Source organism: Ambystoma mexicanum, chromosome 4p, assembly GCF_040938575.1.
Source record: "Ambystoma mexicanum isolate Mex_15411 chromosome 4p, UKY_AmexF1_1, whole genome shotgun sequence".
Taxonomy (NCBI): domain Eukaryota; kingdom Metazoa; phylum Chordata; class Amphibia; order Caudata; family Ambystomatidae; genus Ambystoma; species Ambystoma mexicanum.
The window spans coordinates 1,062,066,732-1,062,093,770 of NC_090927.1; the positions used below are offsets into that span (position 1 = coordinate 1,062,066,732).

A 27,039-nucleotide genomic window follows, 5' to 3' on the forward strand; every position below is an offset into this window, starting at 1 on the left:
ATAGAGCAGTCGCCAAGCAAACCAGTAACAAAGATAAGAGACCTTTTTTATTGACGTAGTTATATTTCCACTTTGTTGGAATTAATTAAACACTTACGTTAGTATTGGCGTTAATTCCTTCCAGAAATCTTGTAAAAATCTGCTGAGAAGCCACCTGGGCCAGGCACTTTATTTAACGAGAGTCTTCTTATAATTTTTCCTACTTCATCCTCAGTTATATCGTCTTCCAAAATTTCCTTATCCTCTATATTTACTTTTGGCATCACCTTGTTTTGTAAAAACGTCATAATTGCCTCCGATTTGAGACGCTCAGATGAATATAACCATTCGTAAAATAACAAGAAGGATCGTACGACATCATCTGTTGCTGTAGCTAAGGAGCCATTGCTCTGTTTTATCCTGTTAACATGACGGTTAAAATGTTGTTGTTTCAACTGCCTTGCTAATATTTTATCGGCTTAGTTAGCCTTAACATAATACTGTTGCTTTGCATTAAGTAGCGCTTTCACTGCTCTCTTTGCATTAAGTAGAGATTACACTACCCTAGCTGTTCTGATCACAGCTTCAAAGAAATCCCATACATCGTTCAATGTCACCTCTGCAGTATTGACTTGAAAATATTCCTTAATTTTACCTCTCAGAATTTCCTGTGAGACCGCATGCTGCACCACTTCTAGGGGGAGCGACCAGGACCATAGCCTATTACACGATTTCCAACCATTCAAAAACGACTCTTGTGGGAGCGTGATCAGATATAGATATGGGGTCTATTTCCATATTTGCAAGTGTTCCTATTATTCCCAGAGGGCCCCACACATAGTTAATCCTTGAAAAGGTATGGTGCACTTGCGAAAAGCACGTATATCCCTTCTCATTCTGTTTCTTGACCCTCCATAAGTCTTGTAGAGCCATATTCCCAAATCTCTCTCTCAAAGAAAACGAACGGCCTACCCTTTTACTCAACCTGTGTGCGCTCCTGTCCCTCCCAGGATCCCATGCTAAATTGCAATCCCCTTTCAATAATAATTTCCCCCCTGCAAATCGTTCTAACTTCTCCAATCTTATATGCAAAAACTCTTCTTGTCCCTGGTTTGGAACATACACCGTGGATAGAGTCATGGCCCGGCCCCCGCATAGTAAGTTTTATAAAAAGGTACCGCCCATTGGGTTCTATCAATTGGCTGTTTATCTTAACTTCCCAAAGTGACCCTAACCCCAATCATAACCCCCAACTTTTTCCCCTTTCCTTTTGCCTAATAAATCTGCGAAAAATGGCTCAACTGAAATTTCGATTTGTCTGCCTTCTGAATAGGGTTTCTTGAAGCATAATGATATCTACACCTCCTCTCTTCAATTGCATCTCCAGTTTTTTTCTCTTCATGGCGGTGTATAAACCTCTTATTTTACTGGATAATATTTTTTTTCTTTCATTCAACCATTTTACATGATCTCTATATAGTTCAAGTAATAAGAAATGCCAACCAAACCTCTTCCAACCAATTGTGACCACTGGATCCATAGCTCTACTCTTCTGTAGAGTCACCACCACCATATCCCAAAAAGGCAAGATTTGTGAACTGTTCACTGTGATATCACCCTGACGTCGTGTCGCCTTTAGCATTCATTCTATAACCTTGTATGACGCTAAAGCTACCAGAACGTCTCAGGGTCTTTTACCCACCGTGGCCCTCCTGGGGCCCACTCAATGAATCCGGTCAATACGGATATCTTCTGGTCCTTTTTCAAGTAACAGGATCGGAAAACACTGCTGTATTACTCTTCAGATCAACATCCTTTGTGGTTTCTGCCAAACCTTTTATCCTTATATTAGAACTCCGGGATCTGTTTTCTAAGTCTTCCATTTGCAATTCCATATTGTGGGTGGCCCTTGAAATGTGATCCAATGCTTCTGAATTTTACTTTACGTCTGCTGAAACTTCTGATAAACCATGTTCTGTGGTGTTCACTCTGCCCCTCAGCGTCACAGTTCCTCTCGGATTTCCTTAAAGGAGCTTTTAAGGTCTTCCTTTAGATTAGCAATGTGTTCCTGCATGGCCCCGGTGAGCCTATCCTCCATACCTCTGAGAAAAGCAGTCAGGTCTTCTTTACACAATGCCATATCTCCTCTTTCTTTTACCGACTCCTTTTCTCATTTACAAAGCCCTTCTCTCACCCCTCACATTTTTTCTCCACGTTGCTATTTCCAAATCTTATCTAATTGACCTTCCTCGACTTCACGTGTCCCGCCTTGTTTTATCTGGGTCGCTTTATCCTTTGCTCCTGGCATTTAGAAGGGTATCACCACTCCTCTTTTGTCACCACCTACTCGGATAGTGCACCGCGCCCCCCAATCGGTTTTCGAATGTCCCAATGAGTGCGCAAGACACATCTACTTCAACGCTACCGTAGTCTATCAAGCTTCTAGCAGCTCCTTGCCGCCATCCAACTCCTCACAATTCTTTTTTCCCAAAAGAAAGAGGACAGGGGGGCACTACTCAGTTCGACTGGTGCGAATCCGGTCTTTTAAAGTCTTTTTTGCATCTGCTTTTCAGGGCCAGGCACAGAGCTCACTCAAACGTGACCAGGTGCTCCGGGGCCATCTTGGAATCCACAGTGCAGTTTAAAAAAAACAAACAACAACAAAGTACCTTGAGATTTAAAAAAAAGCAATCTGCATTGTTCACCTTGAGGACATGGTATTCCAACTTGTCTAATAAAATACTACTTTATAATATACATTTCTGATTTTTGAGAGAAGGCAATTTGTATTGAAATGCATGCATAATAATACATGCAATGCAGTTGCAAACATCTCAAATTGGTATGATTTGAGATGAACGAGTCCTGGCGTTTAGGCTCCTGTCCAGACTGGGTGCAAATAAACGCCTGGGAGCATGCAGAGTCACACATGTTAAGCCACCTGCCACGCCAGCCCCCTGAAAGTTTATGATTTGCTTGGGGCAGACGGCCCTTGATAAAGCTGCCTGCCCCCTCCGTCCCCCCACTTCATTTAGGCCACACCCAGCAATTAGGCCATGTCCATTGTTAGAGTACACGCCCACCCTCGCGATTTCCCATCCCACTTAAAGCACTGCAGGTGCTTAAAACCTGTCCAATAAGTTTGCACTTAAGCCGCAGTGCTTTAAGTGGGCCGGGGCCTGCCGGGGCCGGGCCCCGCCAGTCTCCAAAAAGTGGGGCTGAGCCGGGGCCCTGCCGGGGCCCCCCGGTCCCACCACGCCATGGCAGGACACACTATCCCGCCACGGCCGCAGCCGCGACGGGAGATGCGCGCGCCAGTGTAACGTTAGGCAAGTGGACAGAAGTGCCAGCCAGCCACAGAGTCGCTGAGGCTGGCTGGCACTTCTGTCAGTCACTGTAACTTCCCCGATGACCCCCCATCTGAGGGGTCATCAGGGAAGTTACAGTTCATTCGTTTGCCCTCGCCAGGTCACTGACCCTCTGTGAACCTGCAGGCTCCATGATCTAATACGTAGATTACATCACGGAGCCCGCGGGTTCCCAGAGGGTGAAAGACGCCTCGGGCTCTGTGATCTCTGCTCAGAGCAGCGATCACTGATCCCGAGGTGCCTGTCTCCTTTGGCAAATCTTTATAAAAGATGCCTTGTAATGTGTACGTTTCAAGCCATCTTTTATAAACCTAGAAATATTTCTACGTTTATAACAGACGGCTTGAAACGTACACAATTCTAGGCATCTTTTATAAAGCTTTGTCGACGGACAAAACCACCTTGGGTTTTGTCCGTCCACAACGCTTTATAAAAGATGGCTTGTACGTTTCAAGCCATCTTTTATGAACATAGAAATATGTTACAAATGTCTATGTTTATGAAAGGTGGCTTGAAAAGTACACAAACCATAGTAAGGTAAGCACACAAGTGTGCGTAACTTACTATGGTTTGTACACTTTCAAGCCACCTTTTATAAACATAGAAATATGTAACATTGCTATGTTTATAAAAGAAGGCTTTAAAAATACACAAACCATACTAGTACGCATACAAATATATAAATGCTCTACTACATTTATATATTTGTTTGCGCACCCTACTATGATTTGTGCACTTTTAGGCCATGCCCACAGCGGATGCCACGCCCCCAAACGAGGGCCCCCCCCTCAATTTCTTACCCCACTTAAAGCACTGAATGAAGGTGCATGGAAAACAGATAATCTGCTTACTTTAATAATGTACAAAGGAAGGTAGCATCTTACAACAAGAATATGAAGAGTCTTCTTTTCAGGAGATGTATCATTCCTGGGAAAGACAGGACAGGAAGTACGTTATTTACTTTAAATAAAAATCAGAAGGAGCCGCCCGGATAAACAAAGAAGGAGCTGTGAAGCACTATGTCATCACTGTGAAAGGCAGAAAAGGAATCGGGACAGAGGCAGAAAGAGCCTAGAGGTCAACTATCGACCTTAGAGAAGTGCCAGGCACGGGCATGGGAGGTTTACATGTTAGAAGGTCCATATAATAGGTTATGAATGATTTAAATGCATTACCAACAGAACCAGATTCGGACCGAACTGAAAAATTGGTTCCTTCACTGAAAAGAACATGCATGATTGTGGCGTTGCCCGATGACGGGCGAACGCGGCGGCGTGACGTGTCACGCCGCCGCGTGGTGTTTAAATAAAGGGGGCGTTCCCGGCCGCAGCAGAGCGACCGGGAAGCCCGAACCAGCAACACCGTGTCTGTGTGTGGTCTGTGTTACGGGGCTTGCGGGACCGCACCGGGGGCACAGATACAGCCCCACAACAGTGGCGACGAGGTGTAGAGGAGACCCGGGCCCGGCGGTGAATGAATTCATCCAAATTTTTCTTACCGGAGCGGATCGAAGATTCGCTCCGATCAAGGCCGGGTCGCGAGGACGCACACGCGGCCGGCGGCCATTTTGTCTCGAGGCCATAAATCTTTCTCAGGCTCCGGTTTGGAGCAGAAACGTTGTATGAGCCTAATTTTTGGACACATTAAGAGCGGATAGCTCAATCTGCACGCCCATATCCGTGTTATGGATTTTTGAGTTTTTCTGGGACTCCTACGTCGTGTGGAAGCTCGGAGAAGGATTGTTATGACTGGGCTTGCCTGAGACCAATCCATGCTCCAGGCTTAGTTTTTGGAACTTCATAAATTGGAATGGACATTCAATAGTGGTTGCTTGACAGCTTCTTGATCACCTTCATCATCAGTGTGCTGTGCATCCCCTTCTTCATCTCTCTCATCATCAGGTACACCTGGCGTTTTGGGTCTTGCCGGATCTACCCCATTGTGACTGTTGGTGTGCTGGGGTGACCAGACTGAGGCTGCTGCACGAACGCCGAAATGGTCGTGGGTTGAGTCGCGGCCCCCAACGCAGTAGGTGGGGGTGCCTGTGCGCTCTAGTCCATGGACGGATCTGATGGTTCAGACGGCGACACTCCATCAACGTTGCAACCCCGGGATCGTGGCCAGGCGGCTGCCCAGCGGACCGCCCAACAGCCGGCTACTGCAACCCCAGTGACTCAGGCTCCTCCAGGTCTGCTGCTGGGTCAACCTGCACCCCCCATCATGGCTCAACTACCAGTGCCCACCGCACACGCAGCTCTGCAGCCCATTCCAGAGTTTGATGCGTCAGGTCCACCCTCAAGCTTGGGGCCCCGATGGAGGAGATGGGTGAGTCGTCTTGATATGTACTTCAGGGCGGCACACGTGACGGATGATGACAGTAGAATCGCCACTATGCTGTATTCGGCTGGATCCGCAGTCCAAGACATTTTTGAGTCCCTTACGCCTGCCAACAACACGTATGATGCGGCCAAGGCGGCACTCCTTACTCATTTTCTCCCTCTTGCTAACGCGGACTATGAGAGGTTTGTCATGCTCTCGGCCAAACAAAAGGAGGAGGAGACACTGGACACTTTCTATGGTCGCCTATGCCGCCTCTCTCTGGGATGTGCATGGGGGGATGCGGACGACATGATGCGCACCATGCTCATTCAAGCATGTTCGTCGGGGAAACTCAGGAGACAAGTCCTCAGAGAGCCTGGTATCACGCTGCCACGCATATTGGAGCTAGGCCGGTGCCATGAGGTAGCTGAAGCCCGGGCTGTCAAGATGGAGTCTGGATCTCGATTAGTGAGGTCGGAGGAGGTGTGCGTCGTGTGGCGAGGTGGCCGAGGAGCGAGGCGTCCAGGCGGAGGGCCCCGAGACAGGGCAGGAAGAGCCGGTGAGTCATGCCAAAAGTGCGGCTATGACCTCCCTCACGCAGCGGAGTGCCCGGCGGCTGGAAAGGTCTGTGGGAGGTGTGGACTGGCAGATCACTTCTCGAGGGTGTGCCGTGCAGCCCTGCCCGTGATGGTGCCGAGAGGTCAGGCTCGGATATGGGCCCCTCGCCAATACCAGCAGCCCAGCGTAGCCCAGGTGGAACAGGGTGAGGGTGATCCTCAGGCGGAGGTGGCTGATGAAGATGACGAGGAAAACATATTTTTTGTCTCGAGTGTGGGGATGCTCAAAGGGAAGAGCAGAAGGCAGCCACGGTGTATCGTAGAGATCAACAACGCCCCGGTCCCAGTCCTGGTGGACACAGGTGCCTCTGTCAATGTGATGGCCAGGGAACATTATGACTCTCTTAAACCCCCCCCAGGTTTGGTAACGCCGAGGGCCCGTATATTTGCGTTCGGTGGTCAAGATCCCATACCACTGGATGGGGCGTTTGTAGCAAGGGTGGAGCATGATGGATCGCACATCAAGGCTCGATTTTACGTAACCCCAGTCAGTAGCAATACCTTGCTCAGTTGTGCGGCTGCGGAAGCTTTGGGGATCGTAAGATTTGCATACGCCGTGCACCGAGAGGACATCAATGACCTCCTGGACCGTTACGCTAAACTCTTCAATGGGATCGGCAAGATGGCTGGAGAACCGATCCGATTGCATATTGATGAGTCCGTGCAACCTGTTGCGCTGAAACACCGCAGAGTGCCCTTCCATCTCAGAGAACTGGTGGACAAAGAACTGGACAATTTGGTGCACCTCGATATCATCGAGAAAGTGGAGGGCCCGACACCCTGGGTGTCCCCGATTGTGGTTGCCAGAAAACCTAAGCAACCCGACTCAGTACGCATCTGTGTGGACATGAGGCTCCCCAATAAGGCCATCCGGAGGGAGCGGCACCTCACACCGACCATCGATGACATTATTGCTGAGGTCCAAGGGGCTCGTGTGTTCTCCAAGCTGGACCTCCGAGCTGGCTATCATCAGGTCGTACTCCACCCTGAGTCCCGGTACATTACGACCTTTACTACTCATCGGGGGTTGTATCGGTACAAGCGGCTGAGCTTTGGAGTGTCGTCGGCCGCCGAGGTATTCCAGAATATCATCAGGGGCGCCCTGGCAGATCTGGAAGGCGTCCTTAATATCAGCGATGATATTCTGGTGTTTGCCAAGACAGAGGTGGACCATATGCAGAGACTGGGAAAGACTCTAGAACGCCTTCTGTCGCTGGGCCTCACCCTTCACAGGGAGAAATGTGAGTTCCTGCGCTCGTCTATCGAGTTCTTTGGGTTCATATTCAAGGAGGGTGGGGTGTCGCCAGATCCGAAGAAAGTCCAAGACATTAAGGCGGCGAAAGCACCTGAGTCAGTAACGGAGGTGAGGAGTTTTCTAGGGATGGTCACGTACTGTGGGCGTTTCATCCAGAATCTGGCCTCAAGATCGGAACCTCTTCGGGCGCTCACCAAGAAGGACACGCTGTGGCACTGGGGCCCCCTGGAACAAGCTGCCTTCGAAGACATCAAAGGTGCTCTCACCATGGAGGACACTATGGCATTCTTCGACCCAGCGCTGGAGTCGGAAATTGTGGTCGATGCGAGCCCTTTCGGGCTGGGTGCTGTGTTGACCCAAATAGACATCACTGGGACCATTCGACCTGTGGCGTATGCCAGCAAGGCTCTCACAGACACGGAACAGAGATACTCCCAAATTGAACGGGAGGCTTTGGCGGTGTTATGGGGCTGCCGCCATTTCCGGCTCTACGTGCTGGGGCGCCCGGTGACTGTGGTAACAGACCATAAACCACTGATTCCAATACTGGCAGGGTCCTCATCGAAACCCCCGGCAAGAATCGAGAGATGGATGCTTGCCCTGCTCGAATACTCCGTCACCCTTGTTTACAGACCAGGAGCCAACAATGCGGCGGACTACTTATCCCGCCATCCTGGAGCGAGTGGGGGAGAGGGGTATGATACATGTGAAGAGGAAGCGGACAGTCATATATGCATGGTCGTGGAGGCGGCAACACCAAATGCGATGTCCATAGAGGAACTGGAGGTGGCAGCAGCAGGAGATGAGTGTTTTCAAATACTGAAACAATCGATGCACAACGGATCCTGGAAGTCCATTCTGGAGGCAGTGGCCGGACGCACACCAGAAGCTAGAGCATCGCTGGAACAGTTGTGGAAGGTCAAGGAAGAGTTATCGTTCTCTAACTCCGGGCTGCTGCTCCGGGGGGGCCGCATTGTTGTTCCACAATCAAAGGTCCTCGAGTTGATCAGTCTCGCCCACCATGGACATCAAGGGGCCGCCAAGACCAAGGCGCGACTCCGCTCGAAGGTTTGGTTTCCCGAGCTGGAGAGAAAGGTCGACGAGTTCGTGGCAGCATGTGTGTGGTGTCAAGCGGCCTCCCCTCTCCAACGGGAGCCTGCCATTGAGGCCATGCCTAGGGGCACGAGGCCTTGGGAGATCGTTCATGCGGACTTTGGCTCGACGTCAGTGGGGACTCACTTCCTGGTGATATTAGATGAATACTCCAGATATCCAGAGGTTGAGTTTGTGGAGTCCGTGGCATTCGAGCATGTGGTGATCGCTGTTGAGAAGATCTTTGCGGCCCATGGTTTTCCACACACACTCTGTTCCGACAATGGTTCGCCGTTTCAAAGCGAGAGATTCTCTGAGCTGATGGAGAGCTGTGGAATACATCACAGGAAGGTGTCCCCACTGTGGCCCCGGGCAAATGGGGATGCCGAGAGACTGATGCGGACATTGAACAAAACATTCCGGATTGCTCAGGGACAAGGCCAATCCTTACAACGGGCCCTTTATCAGTTTCTCCGTGTGTACCGTACCACTCCCCATGCCGCCACCGGAGTGGCCCCGGCGGAGGTGCTGTTCCGGAGATGCCCCCGAGGACTGCTGCCGGAAGCGGGGGACAGGGAACCAGGGGTCATTGATGATCAACGAGTGGAGGTTGAAAGACGGCTTCGGATTGAGCAGGAAAATCTACGACGGGGCCTTCAACCTCAAAGGCTCGAACCAGGGGATGAGGTTCTAATCTGGAATAGACATCCCCAGGGCAAACTCTCACTACCCTACGAACCTGAACCATTGGACGTTGTGGCGGTGAAAGGGTCTATGGTTACGGCCTCTGATGGCAGGTCGGCCGTCACCCGGAACGTCAGCTTCTTCAAGAAGTTGGGTGATTCGCGAACTGAAACCCCTCCTGAACCTGTTCCTCCCTACACATCGTTCAACGACAGCTTCCAGGACGAGTTGCCGGATTCTCCCCTCCGAGGTGAAGCAACCGAGGGACATCATGTGCCGGAGGTAGGCCGGAGGTACCCCCAGCGATCTGGGCGTGGGAAACCCGCCTACCTCAGTGACTATGTTGTTGGACAGATGGCCAGTGAATTTGGGGATCCTAATGGGGGTGGCTGCAATTAAAGGGGTTCTGCTCTTCTGGGTGTGCAGTGAAGTTTTCATAAGTGTGGTTATTGGGTTAATAAAGTTGAAGGTTTTATATTGTTTGTTGATCCTCCCGGAAAAGGAGGAGTGTGGCGTTGCCCGATGACGGGCGAACGCGGCGGCGTGACGTGTCACGCCGCCGCGTGGTGTTTAAATAAAGGGGGCGTTCCCGGCCGCAGCAGAGCGACCGGGAAGCCCGAACCAGCAACACCGTGTCTGTGTGTGGTCTGTGTTACGGGGCTTGCGGGACCGCACCGGGGGCACAGATACAGCCCCACAACAATGATGCCACTCAGATTACGCTGATTCGCGTATGTTGTTGATCAAAGGTTCCAATGTGTAGTATTTTTGCGTGCTGGGATGGTATTAAGGCCTCATTGGAGATGCAGATGCTGAATATTCCCTGAGACTGCCTACATCTCCCAGGATAAGAGAGCCCCCAAAGACACCCTTTTCCCTATGTGACTCTTCTTAGAGCCGTTTCACCTCCACTGGTTGGGAACAGCTTTTGTAACTCATAGTTGTGCGCAACCTGCTGTACGGTGCTGGTTTACCTACAGGATACCCTTGTGGAAATCCAGTACCAAATTCATAATTAAAACAATGTTTTCTATGAGAATGCGAGGGGGATATTGATTTTGCCATATATGGTCATAGCAACTACCTGCTTCAGTGAGCAAGGGTTACAGTTGCCACAACCAGATATGACAAATGTGTGAATGATGTTTGGATTCAAAAATTAATCCACACTTGTGGTGAAAGTTGTATGTTGCGGCCCCAGGTGATTGGGCAGTCAATAAAAGATGCAACCTTGTTTCTAAGAGGACCTTTCAGCCTCCAAGTTCCTACTTAAGCAATAAGCCCTGAGCAGAGGGTGCATTACCACATCAGGTAATGCCCAGGGGCCAATAGTTAAAGAAGTGGTAAAGCCCACCTTGTGAGGGGCTTGTTGCTAGTCGTAGTCCCTTCTCCCTTTCCATGGCAGCCATTAAAAAAAGTTAACAAATAAAATGGCCACCATGGATACAGGACAAGGACCTACACATAGTCTCTTTTTCCTTTCCATGGTGGTATGTTGCAGATCAGGAGTGGAAGCGCTGGAGACAGAAGTGTTTCCAGCGTGTCCGCTCCCGAAGAGGAGTGAAAAAGCAGGTAAGTGGAGGGAAGGGGGTGGGGTGGGGAATCTGTGGCGAGGGAGGGGAGGGTAGCACTTACCAGATTCCCCAGCGGGGGCAGATGGCAGCCTCCGGCCGTGGGCAGGCTCGGAGCCGGGGGGATTACAAATGGGTAATTCCCCTGCTCAGAGCCTCCCCATTGGCTGGGAGGCTGCCACACACCCTTTGCCGGGTACTAATTAACACATAGGTCTGCAACCTTAACTTGTCGAACCTTGGGACTGAAGCAAAAAGACACCTATTTGAACAGACATCACCAGAACGGTCTTAGCCACCCTGTATCATTCCAATACCTGATCTAACAGCACAGCTCTGTCAGTGTCTGCAGACACTGGACTTCTGTAGCCAACCAGAGACAGAGGAACTAAGGATACATTCCCCTGACCTGGCAGCAACAGCCGAGTGGCAAGCACTCAAGACTTTACTGCTTAGTGGAAGGAGGTCTTCCTACTATATCCATGTGCAGACCTGAAGTACCAGATACTGAGGGCACTAGTAACATGCACAGCCAGAGAGGTCTATGGTTGCTAGCCAATGGAAAAAAATAAAAACATTGCAAGGACAAAAAGCAAGTGGACGGTAATGGGGTCCTACTTTTCTTCATACCTAGAATAATGCTGGGGATCTAATTCTGATGGAGGTGGTCAGTTTTCCTGTCACCAGAGGTGCACCTTCAGAGATCTGGGAATGTGCTCTGTGCTCTAGTTCCAAAGGTTCTGTAACAACAGTGGCTCCACAGCATTGCTTGCTTCAAGATTTCTGTCATCAGTGGAGCTGCAACTCTATCATCTGAACACCGGAAATTGCCACTGCTGTCCTCTCCCCTTGTTTGGATATGAGATTTGTCAATCAGCAAAATGAAACAGTGGAGGATATCCAATCTGTGAGTTTCCAAGCATTTCGTTTGCATTTGGAAAGGCACCCAAGCTCAGTTAATGCTAGATCCTATCGGTAACAGTGGGCCCTTTACTTACCAATGGGGCACAGGCGGACCAGTATTCTGCTGAGACAGAAGCCGGTTTCCCCAGGCCAGTGGTGGAAGTGTACGAAAAGAAGTAGCTGAACTACGTTCCCTACTGGCGTGCCCCCCTGCCCCTCATCACCCCATTGCCACGCCTCCTTGCACGCACAGTACAAGCCCCCAAAAACATGTGGCTGCTGTTTAAGGGAATGCTCGGTGCAGTGTAAGTTTCAACTTCTTCCTACACTTTTTAAAACAAAATCATTCCGGAACTGTTTCTTTTTAAAATAAAAGTATAGGAACTGTAAAACTCAATAGAAAAAGTAAAGGGGCACCACTCCTAACCACTGCCCCAGGCTCCAAGGTTTCCAATTAGAAATCGAACCCTGGTTAAGCCTTTACAAGTTAACAGGCACCTGTGGGAACCTACAGACACTCAAAAGCTTCTTATGAACTGCATTACTTACCTATAACAAGTCATTCACTTTTCTTTAACGAGCTATAACACACATTTGTATAGCTGTGTGAATATCCCTTTATTCAAACAAGTACTGTGTTATTATATACTTTGTCTAACCTGCTACCCACCTAAGAATGGCCCATATTTGGGTCTGTGGGCTGCATTTGCTGGACCGCCCAGAAAAGAGGCTTTACAGGAAACATTGCCCATAGAAGCTCACCAACAGAAGAGGCAGGTGTAAGAGAGGCAAGATGGCTGGGAAGGCGGGAGTGGAGGGCTCAGGAGGGGCGACCAGGTAAGTGGGTCAAAGGGAGTTTGAAGGAGGGAGGTGAAAGTTGATGGGAATTGGGTAAACGGGACGTGGAGGGTTTGAGTGAATGGGGTACTTACTGGAGATGAAGAAGGTCAGGCGGAGCAGCACCTGGTTTGTGGATGAAACCCCCTGATGAAAGAGGAGTATGCCTATTTGTGGCCCAAGTCGGTGTGATGGGTCAGAAGAAGGACAGAGACTCTTTAAGGACATTTTTCAACAAGATGTATTAAATAATAAGGTGTAAACCTAACTCTCCCTATGGCTACGGGGTACTCCCTACCTAAAGGAATAACTAAGGTGCTTGTCAGTCATCTTTTCCAATGTCCAAAAAAAATCTGTCCACCGTCCAAAAACGAACACTATCTGACCCCATCACAATTACAAACATTTTAAAGGGGCTAATAATGAAGCCCTTCTCCTGCTCGGTGCTTCCAGCACTTGTCTTCCCAATATGTGCTTTTTCAATAGTTCTTGGTAACTCTTTATCAGTTCATTCAATTCTTTCCTCACTTTGCTATATGTATACTACACTTTAGATGTAAGTTTACTTGATTCAGACCGATTTATCATAAATACTGCTTTGGTCTTCAGCTCTTCATACTCCTCCTTTAGGTTCCACTTTTCTGGCTGGGACACAGGTTTTAGCTTTCTTTCTAGGACAAAGAGTTATTCACTTTATCATTCCCTCCTTGGGATATCGCTGTGTCTTTCTGTCTTTTATTCAAAACACTTAAGTTCATTCATGTTGACTTAAGCTTTTTCTCACTCTCCTTCACCTCCCTTTTCGGTATCATTATTGTTCCTTTTACTGTATTTGCAAAGTTTGGATTGAACAAGGATATCACATTCCCATTCTCCTCCCATTCAGGAATCAGTATTGTTCTCTTTCTCAGACTGTCACAGTTCACATTCAAGGATATTCCATTTCCATTCAACTCTCCTTCAGAGAGTGGTATTGCTCTACTCCTTGTCTTCTCACAGTTCAAATTCAATAGATTCATCTTCAGTTTCTTTTCATTAGTACTGAGACAAGTTATTTGCATGCTATAATACTCGTCCCTGATCTTCCTGTGCCACCCCTGTCCCCCGTTACCATCGGACTCACCAGGAAACGTCTTCGGGGATGTTACAGGTCTGGCGACGGTTTTATTTCTCCACCACAACATTGAGCCGACTTTCTGAACGACTCTCACATACGCACATCGCTCCTCCTCTCAGTTATTCAGAGTTTCAACAGGGAGCCGCTGCGTCTGTTGCAGCTTCCCAGTGGTGGTATCAGCATAGTTGCGTGGGCCGGTTGCCCACCATGATTCTCTCGCGGTCACGGCACCATCATTTCTTGACCCCCATTCGCCTCGTTCCTTCTCAAGGTCTCCGATAGACTGGCTTTTCAGTATCCTCTCAGTTGCTGCCCAGAAGAATTGGATTTCACAAGCTCTACGTCCTCCTGCGGGTCTGCCTCTTCCCAGGTCCACGTTACCAGGTCCACGTTCCTCTCTCGCTTCTCATCTCCCTTGACGAGTGTTCCTCTTTCATTCCACAGTCTTTGTGGAATCGCCAGTTTTTCTTAAATGGACAGTTCTTTTTCTTTGGAATAATAGCATTGCTTATCTTCTTCAGCCCAGTCCGGATAGTTGACACGGTTTGACAGACTCATATATGCCATCATGTTTACTGGTGAAAGGAGTTTTTCACAGAAACGGGAGTTCTTGTCCCCTAAGGCGGAGTCTCTGCTGGTGAAGTTCCACTTGCCTTTACCCGTAGGGAGTGTGTTGCGGAGCAGGCCCACCTCCCTAGCTTCACGGGCGGGGGTGGGTGGGAACTCCCCCTTGTGGAGAAGGGACGAAATCCCTCCATTCATCACACGGCCAAAAACAATTTTTTTAAGATCACCCTCAAATGGAGGTTTGTCCATGAAAAGATCGAAGAGAAAATACTGAGGCAGAAAATGCTGAATTTTTTAAATTCAGATTTTCGACATTCGAAAACCCGCCAACATTCCCCCTACCCTATTCTATCCCTTTACCCCACTCCCCATCTATTAATTTGCTAATAAGTTGAAAATGTTAAATAAAACAAAAAACAAAACAAAAACCTTTCGACGGATACCCAAATGGAAGACTAACAGACATAGAACTGTGTTGCACTGGACCACTGCTAACCCAAGCCAAGGAACCCATTTGCCTAATATTAGAAAGGCCCTAAACATGAGACACCGAAGGTGTGTATACCGCATTGGCCCTACAAGTATCAAACATAGCCGAGTGTCAGGGAAAGATTACAGTGAAATATCACTTCATCTAGGTTACAGAAGATATTCATTATTAAGGCATGAAGGTTAAATCATTTTACACTTATTCACATAGACCGGAATCAATAAGCCACAGCTTCTGTATCAGTGAGGGTGGACACCTAATTTGAAGTATTTTGTACCCCAATTCAACAGGTCTAGGTAAAAAAATATTGGCAAATATCGGTATTCCATGTCACTGGAACGATGTTGCCACTTGCATCCACACAATTGTGACTGTGTGCCTTTCGGATGTTAGCCATACCTTGCTGAAGTCTGGAGGAGGGTTCTTGCCTCTGCATAAATTAGAGAGGGCCCAAACTGCGTTTCTAATCGTCGTCAGCCGGGTGGTCTTTGTCAGTAGCCTTATTGGAACAACAAAAAAAAAGGACAAAAACAGTTACTCTTAATTGGTACTACCACTTAAGGACATATTAACAGTAGGCAGTTTATCAAAACTAAAAACGAGCACTGGCAAAGTTGGCTTTTATCAAGTGTATGTGTTGTGTATTATGTAGATGTGCATATTTGTGCAGAGTGAATTTTTATTTTATTGAGCGTTTGCTAGGCGCCTAAACAACAGATTGTGTTTCAAAGCGCCACAATGCTAAAAGGGAAGGCAACAGGGGAAAGTATAACAATGTCAAAGCATAAAATATACAGTCGGGGTACTACTAGGCATTGTGGCATTCGGACATGCAAGTGCAGTGAGGAGAGGTACAGGAGATAGGGATGGAAGGAGGGGGGAGGGCACATGCAAGTGCAGTGAGGAGAGGTACAGGAGATAGGGATGGAAGGAGGGGGGAGGGCACATGCAAGTGCAGCGAGGAGAGGTACAGGAGATAGGGATGGAAGGAGGGGGGAGGGCACATGCAAGTGCAGCGAGGAGAGGTACAGGAGATAGGGATGGAAGGAGGGGGGAGGGCACATGCAAGTGCAGCGAGAAGAGGTACAGGAGATAGGGATGGAAGGAGGTGGGGAGGGCACATGCAAGTGCAGCGAGGAGAGGTACAGGTGATAGTGATGGAAGGAGGGGGGAGGGCACATGCAAGTGCAGCGAGGAGAGGTACAGGAGATAGGGATGGAAGGAGGGGGGAGGGCACATGCAAGTGCAGCGAGGAGAGGTACAGGAGATAGGGATGGAAGGAGGGCACATGCAAGTGCAGCGAGGAGAGGTACAGGAGATAGGGATGGAAGGAGGGGGGGAGGGCAGAGGAGTGGACAAGCGCTGGTGGAGGGCCCGAGAGGCAACTTGACATCTGTTCTGTAGGAGTGTCGAGTTGTGGTTGGTTGCATGCCATGTGCAGTGCTGCCATGGACATGGGGGTCATGGAGTTGTACTTGCATGTGCAGCATTGATATGTGTTGTAAGTGGCAGGGTCATCTTTTCCGAGCAAAGGGATTTGGGGGGAGGACACCCAGAATATAATGTGCACCTTCTTCGTACGTAAATAAGTCTTTCATACTTGATTAAAATCAAATTCAATATATATTTTTTTAAAACTACTGATATGATATGGCATTTAGAACGCGGCTGACTTATTCAGGTCAAAGTTAAAGTTTATCCCCACATAGTTTAGCTCCACGAAGGCCGTTTATTGGGCACACTTCTCCAGACCAGGATTCTAGGGGCTGGCAACTATTTAGCTGCTGGTTATAGCCATGGGGAGCCAGGTTAGCTTGAAACCAACAGCTGCAAGGAGCTACGTTTGACTCCCCAGGCGAAAGGTGCCCTGCAAACATAGCTATGTGACATTGACTATGTAGGTTTGGGAATGTGTATAAAACAGAATGACAGGACACACCTGATGGGACAAAGGGTTTGCATCTTATGCACAAGTTAGATTTGCTGTAGACGGTGTACCAGCTCCTGGTTCCTCTGATATAGCTCCTGCCTAACGCACGATGCCCAATACCCAGGGGCTCATTTTTACTCCCTGTCAACAAATACTTATTTCGACCCTTGCAGACGATGGGCACTAGGCCTAAAGCAGGCTGAGATAAGCTTTCATGTTTGCCTTGATAAGTTGTTGTTGATCGTGAAATGAAAAAGAAAGAGGAATTTTCTAAATAAATGTATTCCATTTCATTTTGTTTGAAAAACGTTATCTAAAAAAACAAACCGAAAGGAAACTCAGAGCCCCCCCCCTGCACTACAAAATGATTGCACTGTCCTTTAGGACTGAGACTATCCACTGGGTTTCGAAGCTGGTTACGGTTGCTAGACCTCCACAAGAATGGGAAAAGATGGATTAGTGACAGAAAAGCATTGATGGCAATTGGTGCTTAAGCACCCAACAATGTGCAACATTGCTCTATCTGCCATGGGAATAATGGAAAAGTGCCCATATGTGGCGTGTGTAGCAGGAGCATCTCTTCCATTGCCTGTACTGTGCTGTACCCGGATCCTAAGTGTACAACACTGGCTTCTGTGCCATGTGCAGCTTGAAGCAATGCACATGTTTGGCATGTGCTGCAAGGATGTGTCACGTGCCTGGTGTGCAGCACTGGCATCCTGCCATGGGGAGCATGGTGCTGGGCCTGCATGTGCCATGCGTAAAATGGAAGTGTGCATAGATGGGGCAATGTGCAACAATGGAACCTGCTACATGGCCAGTTGGATCTGTACCTGGAAGTGACATGTGCAACACTGACATCCATGCAGTGAACACTGTATTATGCCTGGACATTCGTACCCTTTCAACTATAGAAGCTGCCTGGATGCGACATGCGTCTTTCATGCATTCTATGGATCTGTTCTGGGCGTCGCCTTTACAATAATGACCACAATGTGCTACAAATAACCATCAAAGAAATAATGTGCAGCTCTAAAGCAGTTCAAAGAGAATATTTTCCCTTAGGAATCAGTGACAGTTCTTTTCTGATAGTGTTATTGTGTTCGGTGTCAAACATGGATGTCAAAGGTTAAACTGCTTTTTCATTCTTAATGGTAATCTTTTACTTGGGATAGGATGTGATCTAGTTATTAAAACTTTGATTTTAGAATGAGGCTATCAAATCGCAGCTTATGGCTATGTTGCCTCAACCGCGCGGACTTGCAGAGCCGTGGTTGGACAGATCAGAAAATGGCGCCTGGGCTTCGCTGTTACCACTGTTACCAAGGGCCCTGCCATTGCTAACAAAGCATTTCACTTTTACTACCTGCATTCATATGCATACATTTTTAGTCCATTGAAATTGTGATGGGGGTATGAGAAACCTGTGGGTATTCTCCCAGTTAGAGCCCAGGAATCCCTTACTCAGGTGGCAAAGACACGGCCATCACTGTTGGATCCAGTTCCTGGGGGTGGACCATTGGGGAGGATCACCTGGGTGAGGGAGACCGGAGTTATGCTGGGGGGGGGAATATCCAAGTTGAGGCACAGTATTATACTGAGGAGGAAGGTGAGGTTTTCCTTGGTTATTCCACTTCTACCTCCCTTCCATCCAAAGAAGCTCCCTTAATAAAATCCAATCACCGCTACACCTCTGGTAAACCAACTAGGAGCCCAAACCCTGATACACCAAGAAACCATCTTTCTCAGAATCCTTGTTTTCCTGTTCCCTATCCGAATACTCCCAATCATTCTTCTTCCGTCCCTCTAATTATTCTTTTCTGCACTTCCAACCTGCTCAGATAAAGTACTACAGTTCCCACACTCCCCCTTGTTTATTTTACATTCCCAACTATTCCCGTTTGCACCGCAAAACCTACCAATCCTGTTCTTCTGATTGTCAGTTTGCAGACCACCAGTCAAAAGTGATCAACAATTACTCATCCCCAAAAACCCTATGAAAGCCTTTCCTTTTTCAACACGAACACTGTTTTACAACAGACTTGTAATGAAACTGTTTACCTGACATGTCCCTACACAGCGGTCAGGCAAACTCAGGTAATTGACTTAAATCACACACACCCAACAGCCCTTCCTTTTCCCTAAAGGGATAAAAGGTGGAGCAAGAGAGCACAGGACGAGCGAGGCAGACAGCACGACAAGATAGCTATCGAGACCCAGCAGTTCAAGAGGAGGAGAAAGACAGCTAATGTCGAGTGGTTGACAAGGAGAGATACGACCTTGCCCTTTTCCACTAAAACCAGCGAAACCTCCACAGAAGGAATCGTAAAACCGAGGAAAATAGACAGAGTGTGTTGCAGTAGATGCCAGCGGTACTAATACAAATACAAATACCCACAGCGTACTGAGGCTGATAAGCAGGAGCGAGGGAAGCTCCCACGACAATGGTGTCTGCCTTGACTCCAGTGAAGATAAAAGCCAAGCGGTTCATCAGAGCCGGTAAGCAGAAGGGGAAACCGATACGAACTGGGCTGTAGTGAATGAAAGTTGTAAAGTGGCAAGTCTGAACCAAGTTCAAAGAACTGTAAAAAAGTATTAAGAGGAGACCAGCTGCAGAAGGAACCAGCACCACGTGCTGTGAGGAATTCATGGTGACAACAAATAAGACAGACACAAGTGATACCAGTTCAAGGGTGTTTATTGAACAATGAAAGTTGTATGCGGGCTGGAAAAACGCCTAATATAAACCTAAATCTAAAATGTGAGCAAGCTTTGACCATAATTTCAAAAATAAGGCAGTCCTAGGAGCATCATGGCAAAATAAAGAAGGCCTATGCTAACAAACCTATTGCCAAACCTCACAACTAATACAAAAAGGGGGTGTGGGATAGTTCTCAAGAAAAGAAAGAAGTGTTCTCAAATAATAGGTCAGGAAGCGGTAGTCTGGATCTCCCTTCCCCACGTTTTGGACACGGGGTAAGATGGAGCACAGCACAGTCTCGGGCTTCTCCAGCACGAGACAACAGTTCCAATGGTAGTTCTCAGGACAGTCGATGGCCAAGTCTCCTTTCCTTGAAAGTCTCTTGCCTTCGAGGGTGGGCCGTACTTAACAAACAAGAACAAATGCACAGTGTCTTTTCCATGGGCTTTGGGTGACGACTTTCACCCTGGGATTCCCTTCTTCTGGCCGCAAATCCCTAGACAGTTCTGAAGAGATATCAAGACCCCGGATAGCTATGTTTTCTCGTTTTCGAGGGTTCCAAAAATAAAGTTCCTTTAACAAATAAAAGTTTGTTTCCAATGTTCACTAGGTGACGGGTTCACGCCTAGGTCCCCCTCTGCTGGGCGCTGACCCTTCTCAATTATTTTCCTTAATTTTATATATTAGTTCTTTTCTTGAAGTTTGGATGATAGCTTCACCCCTGGATCTCCCTCTGCCAGGCTCGGACCTCTGCCAGAGGCTACTACAAGGCCGTAGGAGAGCCGCCAAAGATAGATCAAAGTGGTCATACAGGAGGTCAAGCAAAATCCCTGTACAATCGAAAGACTTTGATCTAAGAACAGTTGAAAAGCAAGGTAAGTGAACCCCGCACTGTGAAAGTAAGGGAAGTGAATCCTGCATCGCGAATGAAAGAAAGCGATGGGAATCCCGCAAACATTTGAAAGCAAAGGTGAAGTGGCAAGAGTGAACCCGGAAGACGGATGCCAGCATAGCATTTGAAAGTATTGAAACTGCAAGAGTGTACCCGAAGAAGGGATGCCAGAGAAGAGGGGCAAAGTCTGAAGTCCAAAGAAACAGTGTGCTGACAGATGTGAACCCGGCCCTGGGATGTCCACTATGAACTGTTTGAAAAGACATTGAGAAACCAAGGGAAGTGAAACCCGCTAAAGAGAAGAGAAAGCCATAGTGAACCCGGAAGAGGGAGGCTGAAAGATTTGAGAAGGGTCAGCGCCCAGAAGAGGGGGACCCAAGCCATAGTGAAACAGGTGGAGGGAGGCTGAAAGATTTGAGAAGAGTCAGCGCCCAGAAGATGGGGACCCAAGCCATAGTGAACCCAGTGGAGGGAGGCTGAAAGATTTGAGAAGGGTCAGCGCCCAGAAGAAGGTGACCCAAGCCATAGTGAACCCGGTGAGGGAGGCTGAAAGATTCTTGAGAGGTCAGCACCAAAAAGAGGGGAACGCAGGGGGTGAAGAAGCATCATCCTGAATATTAAAAGAAAAAGGAATCGTTTGTTAAGAGAACTTTATTTCTAACAATAAAATTGAGAGGGGTCAGTGCCCAGAAGAGGAGGATCCAGGGGTGAACCATTATCACCCTAACAAACTTTAATTTGGTTAAAGGAACTTTTGTATGATTGTTTGGACACGTCAGGCCCTCGAAGGAAACAGACTTTTAAAGGAATCAAGACTGGGCCATCGACGGTCCTGAGAGCTGCAATTGGAACTGTCGTCTCGTGTTGTAGAAGCTCAAGAGTGTACTGTGCTCCAACATCCCATATTACCCTGTGCTCAAAATGTGGGGAAGGGAGACCCAACCTACTGCATCCTGAAATATTATTTGAGAACACTTCTTTCTTTTCTTAAAACCTATCCCATACCCTTTTTTGTATTAGTTGCAACTGGGTTGGCAATAGGTTTCTTAGTTTAGGACCTTTTTATTTGACACAACACTACTAGGACTGCCTTATTTCCATGTGATGGTCGACCCTTGTTCCCATCTTAGATTTAGGTTTAGATTAGGTGTTTTTCTAACCTGCACAGTTTAATAAACACCTTTGAACTGTGATAACGTGTCTCTGTCTTTACTGTTGCCACCATGACTACCTTACAGGGGTTAGTACTTGCATGTCAGGGGAGTGAATGGAAGGGTAGGAGGGGACAGGAGATAGACAGATAATTCTCACAGCAGTCTAAGAGTGTGGTTTCAGCTGTGAAGGAGAGAGGTAACTGCTTGTAACATTGAATCAATCACCAGAATAGTCTCATTAGAATGTGTAAAGAAGTTAGACATAAGTATGATTGCCGCTTCCCCAGTGTCTGAAGGTGGCGCCTTTCCTAACCTTTGAAGGGTTAATCCCACCGCCACCCTCACCCCTGACATTTTGGCCTGGGTGCACCCCTGGTGTGTTCTGCCTTCAGTTCCGGCCCTGGGCGCATTCACTAGTCTGACTTCAGAAAGAAGTCAGGTCATTTATTTCTGGAGTTGGACTGCATCTGACTCCAGAAAGAAATGAAGTCGCACTAGTAAATGTGTCCAGGGAATTAAGAAAGTAACGCTCTAGTTGCATTGTGCTCCTCCCTGCAACTAGAATGTTACTTTCTGTCTGTCTCCACCCCCATCACACATGCCAATAAACTAGGAAGCTCTCCTGCTGCCCTGTCTGTGTAGCGGAAGCAGAAGTAGGCTGGCATGCTGCATTGTGGAGGCTAGGCCTTCTTCCTGACAAAGACGGAGCAGCACTGGAACAGGTAAGAAAATATTTGTATGTTTATGTATTCCTGGTGCTGTGCTGTGTGTATGAGGTATGTGTAGTGGGTGACTGTTGTGAGACTGGGTGGGTGTGGGTGTGTTTGTGCTGACAGTGGATGAGGAGGAGCAGACTTCGGCAGGTGGGGTAAGTGGCAGTATGCCATAACAGCACTGGCACTTTGTTAATGGGCATCATGATAAAGCAAGCATTGTATGCGTTATTACTTGGCTAGACTGGCATTTGGGGACAACTAGTCAAGCCCTTTCTTACTGTGGCATCAATTTTTTTCTGGGCATCCTCTCTGAGAAAGCAGTGTCTTGCTGTGTGCTCCGGCGTGGCCTGGTTGCCTGTAGAACAGCGGTCTGGAGCAGGACACAGAGAGCAGTGTGGCCATACGCTTGTGCTTTGCACCTTACATGCACAATGTGTGGCATAGCAGGAGTATGCTCTGTGCCCCACTCGAGGTCATTGACTGCATTGCAGGCCCATTGAGGGACAGAGCCAGATGCAGAGCAGGAGCACACAGCTCCATGTCCCACTCTGGACCGAATGTTGTAGGGAGAGTGTACAGCATCATCATTTTGGGGCAGGAACGATTGAGTGTCAGTTTAGCATTAATTGTCCAAGGTGCATTTGGGGAGAAAGGTAGCAGGGCCTTTTTCGTGGCTCACCCCCCTGCCCCCGCACTCTTGAAATGCTGGATACTCCCCCTGCCAGCACCCCTGAGATGTGTCCTGCATGCTGCAACACGGCTCATCAAAGCACTCTGCTAATTCGAACACATCACTCTGACCCTCATCAAACTGCATTGGTTCCTTCAGCAAGCCTGGATCATCTTCAAATCCTGTTGTATAATCTACAAGGCTGTCACCTTGAAGTCCCCAAGCAACCTCACTGTTCAAACTCAGCATCTCCGGATCACCAGCAGTAAGGACATGTGCAGACTTGAACTCCTCTGGTGCAGAAAAGAAAGAACCATAAAACAGGCCTTCTCAGTCAGCGCCCAAGACTCGGGAACCTCCTCCACCTCACTTCTACAGTTCATGTAGGAGCTCAAGACCCTTCTCCCTTCTCTTCAAGGACGTCTCCTCCTTAACACCTAGGTCCACACACCCACCAATTCCCACCATACCTGAGACAGAGAGATCTGCTCTGCACTTTCCTTCCCCCCTGGTTGCTTGTAGATCCCTTGCTGCCAAAGTCGTCCTGCTCTCCTGTTAGCTCCCTGCTCCCTTGTAACTCTGTTTTCCACACAGTGTTCTTCCCCCTATGATTATAAAGTGCTCAGTTGCTTTCTGAAGCTACTTCTGCACTCAATAAATATCTGAATAATGATAGGAACAATTTGCTGTTGTCAATAGTGGGGCCTAGTTATCTTGGAAAGCTGATGTAAAGCAGCACAAGTATTGTTCCAAAGATTGATTCAAATGCACTGCTTGCCTGTTGGTCTGTGGGAAAAATCCTGATGACAAAGCCCTTTCTATACCTAAGGTTTTACACAAATGAGACTGCAAAATGGACATGTATAGTGGTGCACGATCGAAAAGGATCTTGGTTGGCAATCCATGTAAAAAGAAGATATTGCAAAGAAATAAATTAGGCATTTCTCTAGCCAACAGTAACTTCGGGAAATGTGCTAGCTAATTGTAATAATCCAGTTACAATGATGACAGTACCCCCTCCAGGCCTCTCCCGATGGTGGCAGATGTACGATGAAGTCAGTGAACAAGATTTGGCAAGGTTGTTTCAGGTGTTCAATTTGCAGAAGCTTTCTATTTGGTATATGGCAAGGAATCTTGGATTGGGCACGAAAAAACAAGTTAAAAGATACTTGAGAAAATGTTTGGAAAAGAGACAGCTAGCAAAAATAGTGTTCAGTATATCTTTATGTAGACTGCACCCTGTAAGGCAGGACGTTTGGCTGTCATGGCAGAGGCAAAGGACTTTCAATTGAAGATTATGCAAGGGTTTCAATAAAAAACCTTGCATAAACAATCTTGTTTCTCAAAAAACACAAGAGGATTTTATGTTTTGAGGTATACGTAATATGGTGAAAACCTTAGAAGCCTAGTGAAATCAGGTAAGAAAAGATGTAGTGGTTCAACCAAAAATGTTTCCTATGGGTATCACGGATTCTGTGCCCAGGCCGTGTCTGGGGATTGTCAGGCTAGCATCTAGACAAGCTGTCTGCAATGGCATTTTCTGTTCTACAAATGTACGTTATCCAAAAGTCATATTGAAGAAAGAAAATGTGCCCAGTGTGCCTGGTGCATGTTCCTGAATTACACCTGTTTCAGAACCCTGAATTTACTAGTATCCGTTAAGATCTCGACCATGTGCTGATCCCCTATCAGAAGATGAGCCCAGGAGGAGTTGCCTAATGACCAAAAAAGTATTCTACAGGAAGGAATATGTGATTTCACAGTATGTTATCTTCATGGACAAATAGGCTGTGGGATGTTCTAGGTCATCATTGGCCTTTTGCTTCAGGACCACTCCTAAGGCATATTTCAAAGCATCCGATTCCACCATGCAAGGTTTTGTTGTGTCAGGATATAGTTGAATAGGATCGTAGAAAAAACTATCATTTAGGTTCTGAAAGGCTTCTAAGGCTGCTGTGTCCCAGATGAAAGGCTACTTTCTTTATAGAGTGTTGGTTGTGGCCGTCACCAATTTTAGGAAATGTGGTATGAATATCCTGTAGAAATTTAGATGACCCTAAAAGCATTGTATCACCTTGACAGATCTTGGTTCCAGCCAAGGCACCATCGGAGAGATATTTCTGGACTCCATTGCCACTCTGCCCTTGAAAAGAAGCTAGCCCAGGTAGGTCACTTAAGTCTGGTTGAAGCAACAGTTCTCCGATTTAACAGATACATGATGCCTCCAAACTTTGGACAGAACTTCTAATACACATCTGGTATGGTCGTATTCCACAGAAGAATACACCAAAATATCACATAAACAGACAATAACACAGAGATGTAAGAAATCCGCAAACACATGGTCCATAAAGCTTTGAAAAACGGCCTGAGTATAAGCTAGACCAAAGGGGTAACACACTATTCTTAGCGATTAATGGGTGTTCTAAAGAAAGTCTTCCACTCATCTGCTTTTATTTATGTGAGGCAGGGGGCTATACTCCAAACAGCACTTCATAAGGCCTCCAAGATGTCAGGAGTATAGCTACAGTAATGGATGAAACTATTATTCGACCCACGCTACTACTAGAGCAGCAGTAATCTCAATTATAAAGGTTAAGCAGGTATAGCCCAAAAGGTATAGCTCCTTTGCCTCTTTAAGGTAGTATGGGCCGAGAACAGGCTATACTTTTCAGGAGGATTATGAGCTAACATAGAAGCAGTCCAAGCAGTATAGCGCTGTGGTACAAAAGTAAGAGAATGTGCAACCAAGATTCTATACAAATAGGATGGTTAGTTAAACTAAACAACAAATACACTCATCAATAACCCTATAAACCAGCCATGTAAGACAAGACAAAGAATATGCAGACTTTGCAATGACGCTTCTGTTGTATAAAGCACCTTACAAATGATCAATAAATAAATAAATAAAATGAAAGGGGCACTCTGGGTCAAGGGCAGGTCCTGGTGCTTGCAGTGACATAATGTCTTTAAGCTTTCACGCCCACTCGAAAACGGATTGAAGCTGAAAAACAGGTTTTTTTTCTCGACTTCTGTGTGCTGGGGGACTTATGACAAAAGGTAAGTCCTTTGTTCTGCAAATCCCAGCAAGGAATGATTTTAGAGAGCACATGCATTCTTTAGTCACATCCAGTAAACAGGTTCCTGGGTGCCATTGGCTTCTGCTACAGTAGGCCTTGTCCAGCCAGCAAGTCACCACAAATGTTCCTCTGCAATGGTTGTGACAAAAGGCTTGCCCTTTCCTTGGAGGGATGGTCCTCATCTCTGTAGAGAAGCAGACTGTACTCTGTGAGAAGCCTGTAGGTGTCTCCCTGTCTAGTCTCCGGAGATCTGTCATCCAGGTGGCCAGGATACGGCCATCGCTTTTGGATCCAGTTCCTGGGGTTGACCAGTGCGAATGGGAGGTCCTTGGGGAATGGCACATAGATGGGTGAGATGCGGTATCCCCCTTCCTTCAACACTTTTTCCCCAGCCTACGACGTAGGATATTCCAAAACACTGCCTCCCATTTTCTATATAAACACTTTTGCACAACACGAAAAACAACAGACTAACAACAGAGCCTTTTAACTGACATGTCCCAATACAAGGGTTAGGCGAAGTTAGGCAATTGACCAGAATCATAAACACCTGACGGGCCTTTCCCTTCCCCACAGGGATAAAAGGAGGAGCACAAGAGCACAGCACGAGCAAGGCAGACAGCACGACGTGCAAGCCAGTTCCGTCTAGCAGTTCAATAGAAGGAGAAAGACGGCGAAAGTCGAGAGGAGACCAGGGGGAGAAGCAACCTTGGCTTAATTGACAGAGACTGATAAAGCCTCAAGAGAGGGAATCGTAAGGCCAAGAACAATAGCCTGGGTGTGTTGCACCAGATGTCAACGGTATCCGGGTGCCTGCTCCGCTGACAGCCAAGCCGGGAGAGACACATGGCCCCACAGTACCAGCTTGACCCTACAGACAAAAAAGCAAAGCCGTTCAGCACAATCAGTGAGTCGAGGGGAGAACCTATAAAGAAACCGAACCGTGCTGAACAGAAGTAGCGAGAGGCTAAATGAACTTTAAAAACAAAGAACTGTTACAAGAGTAGGGGAAACCCAGCAGAGCAGAGTTAGGCACCACATGGGTGTGCACTCATGGTGATTAGCCTATTGTTGAACTACAGGTAACAGAAGGC

The 27,039-nt window shown here is 47.5% G+C and overlaps 1 protein-coding gene across 4 annotated transcripts in view; it reads right to left on the reverse strand.

Annotated features, from left to right (window-relative positions):
* The window catches only part of KPNA5 (karyopherin subunit alpha 5), a 594,400-nt gene that overhangs the window by 255,559 nt on the left and 311,802 nt on the right, over positions 1-27,039 (reverse strand). For all 4 annotated transcript variants that reach the window (XM_069606642.1, XM_069606645.1, XM_069606643.1 and 1 more), the window contains one exon: positions 15,199-15,298. In XM_069606642.1, the coding sequence (XP_069462743.1) occupies positions 15,199-15,298 (100 nt within the window). The remainder of the gene's footprint in view (positions 1-15,198; positions 15,299-27,039) is intronic.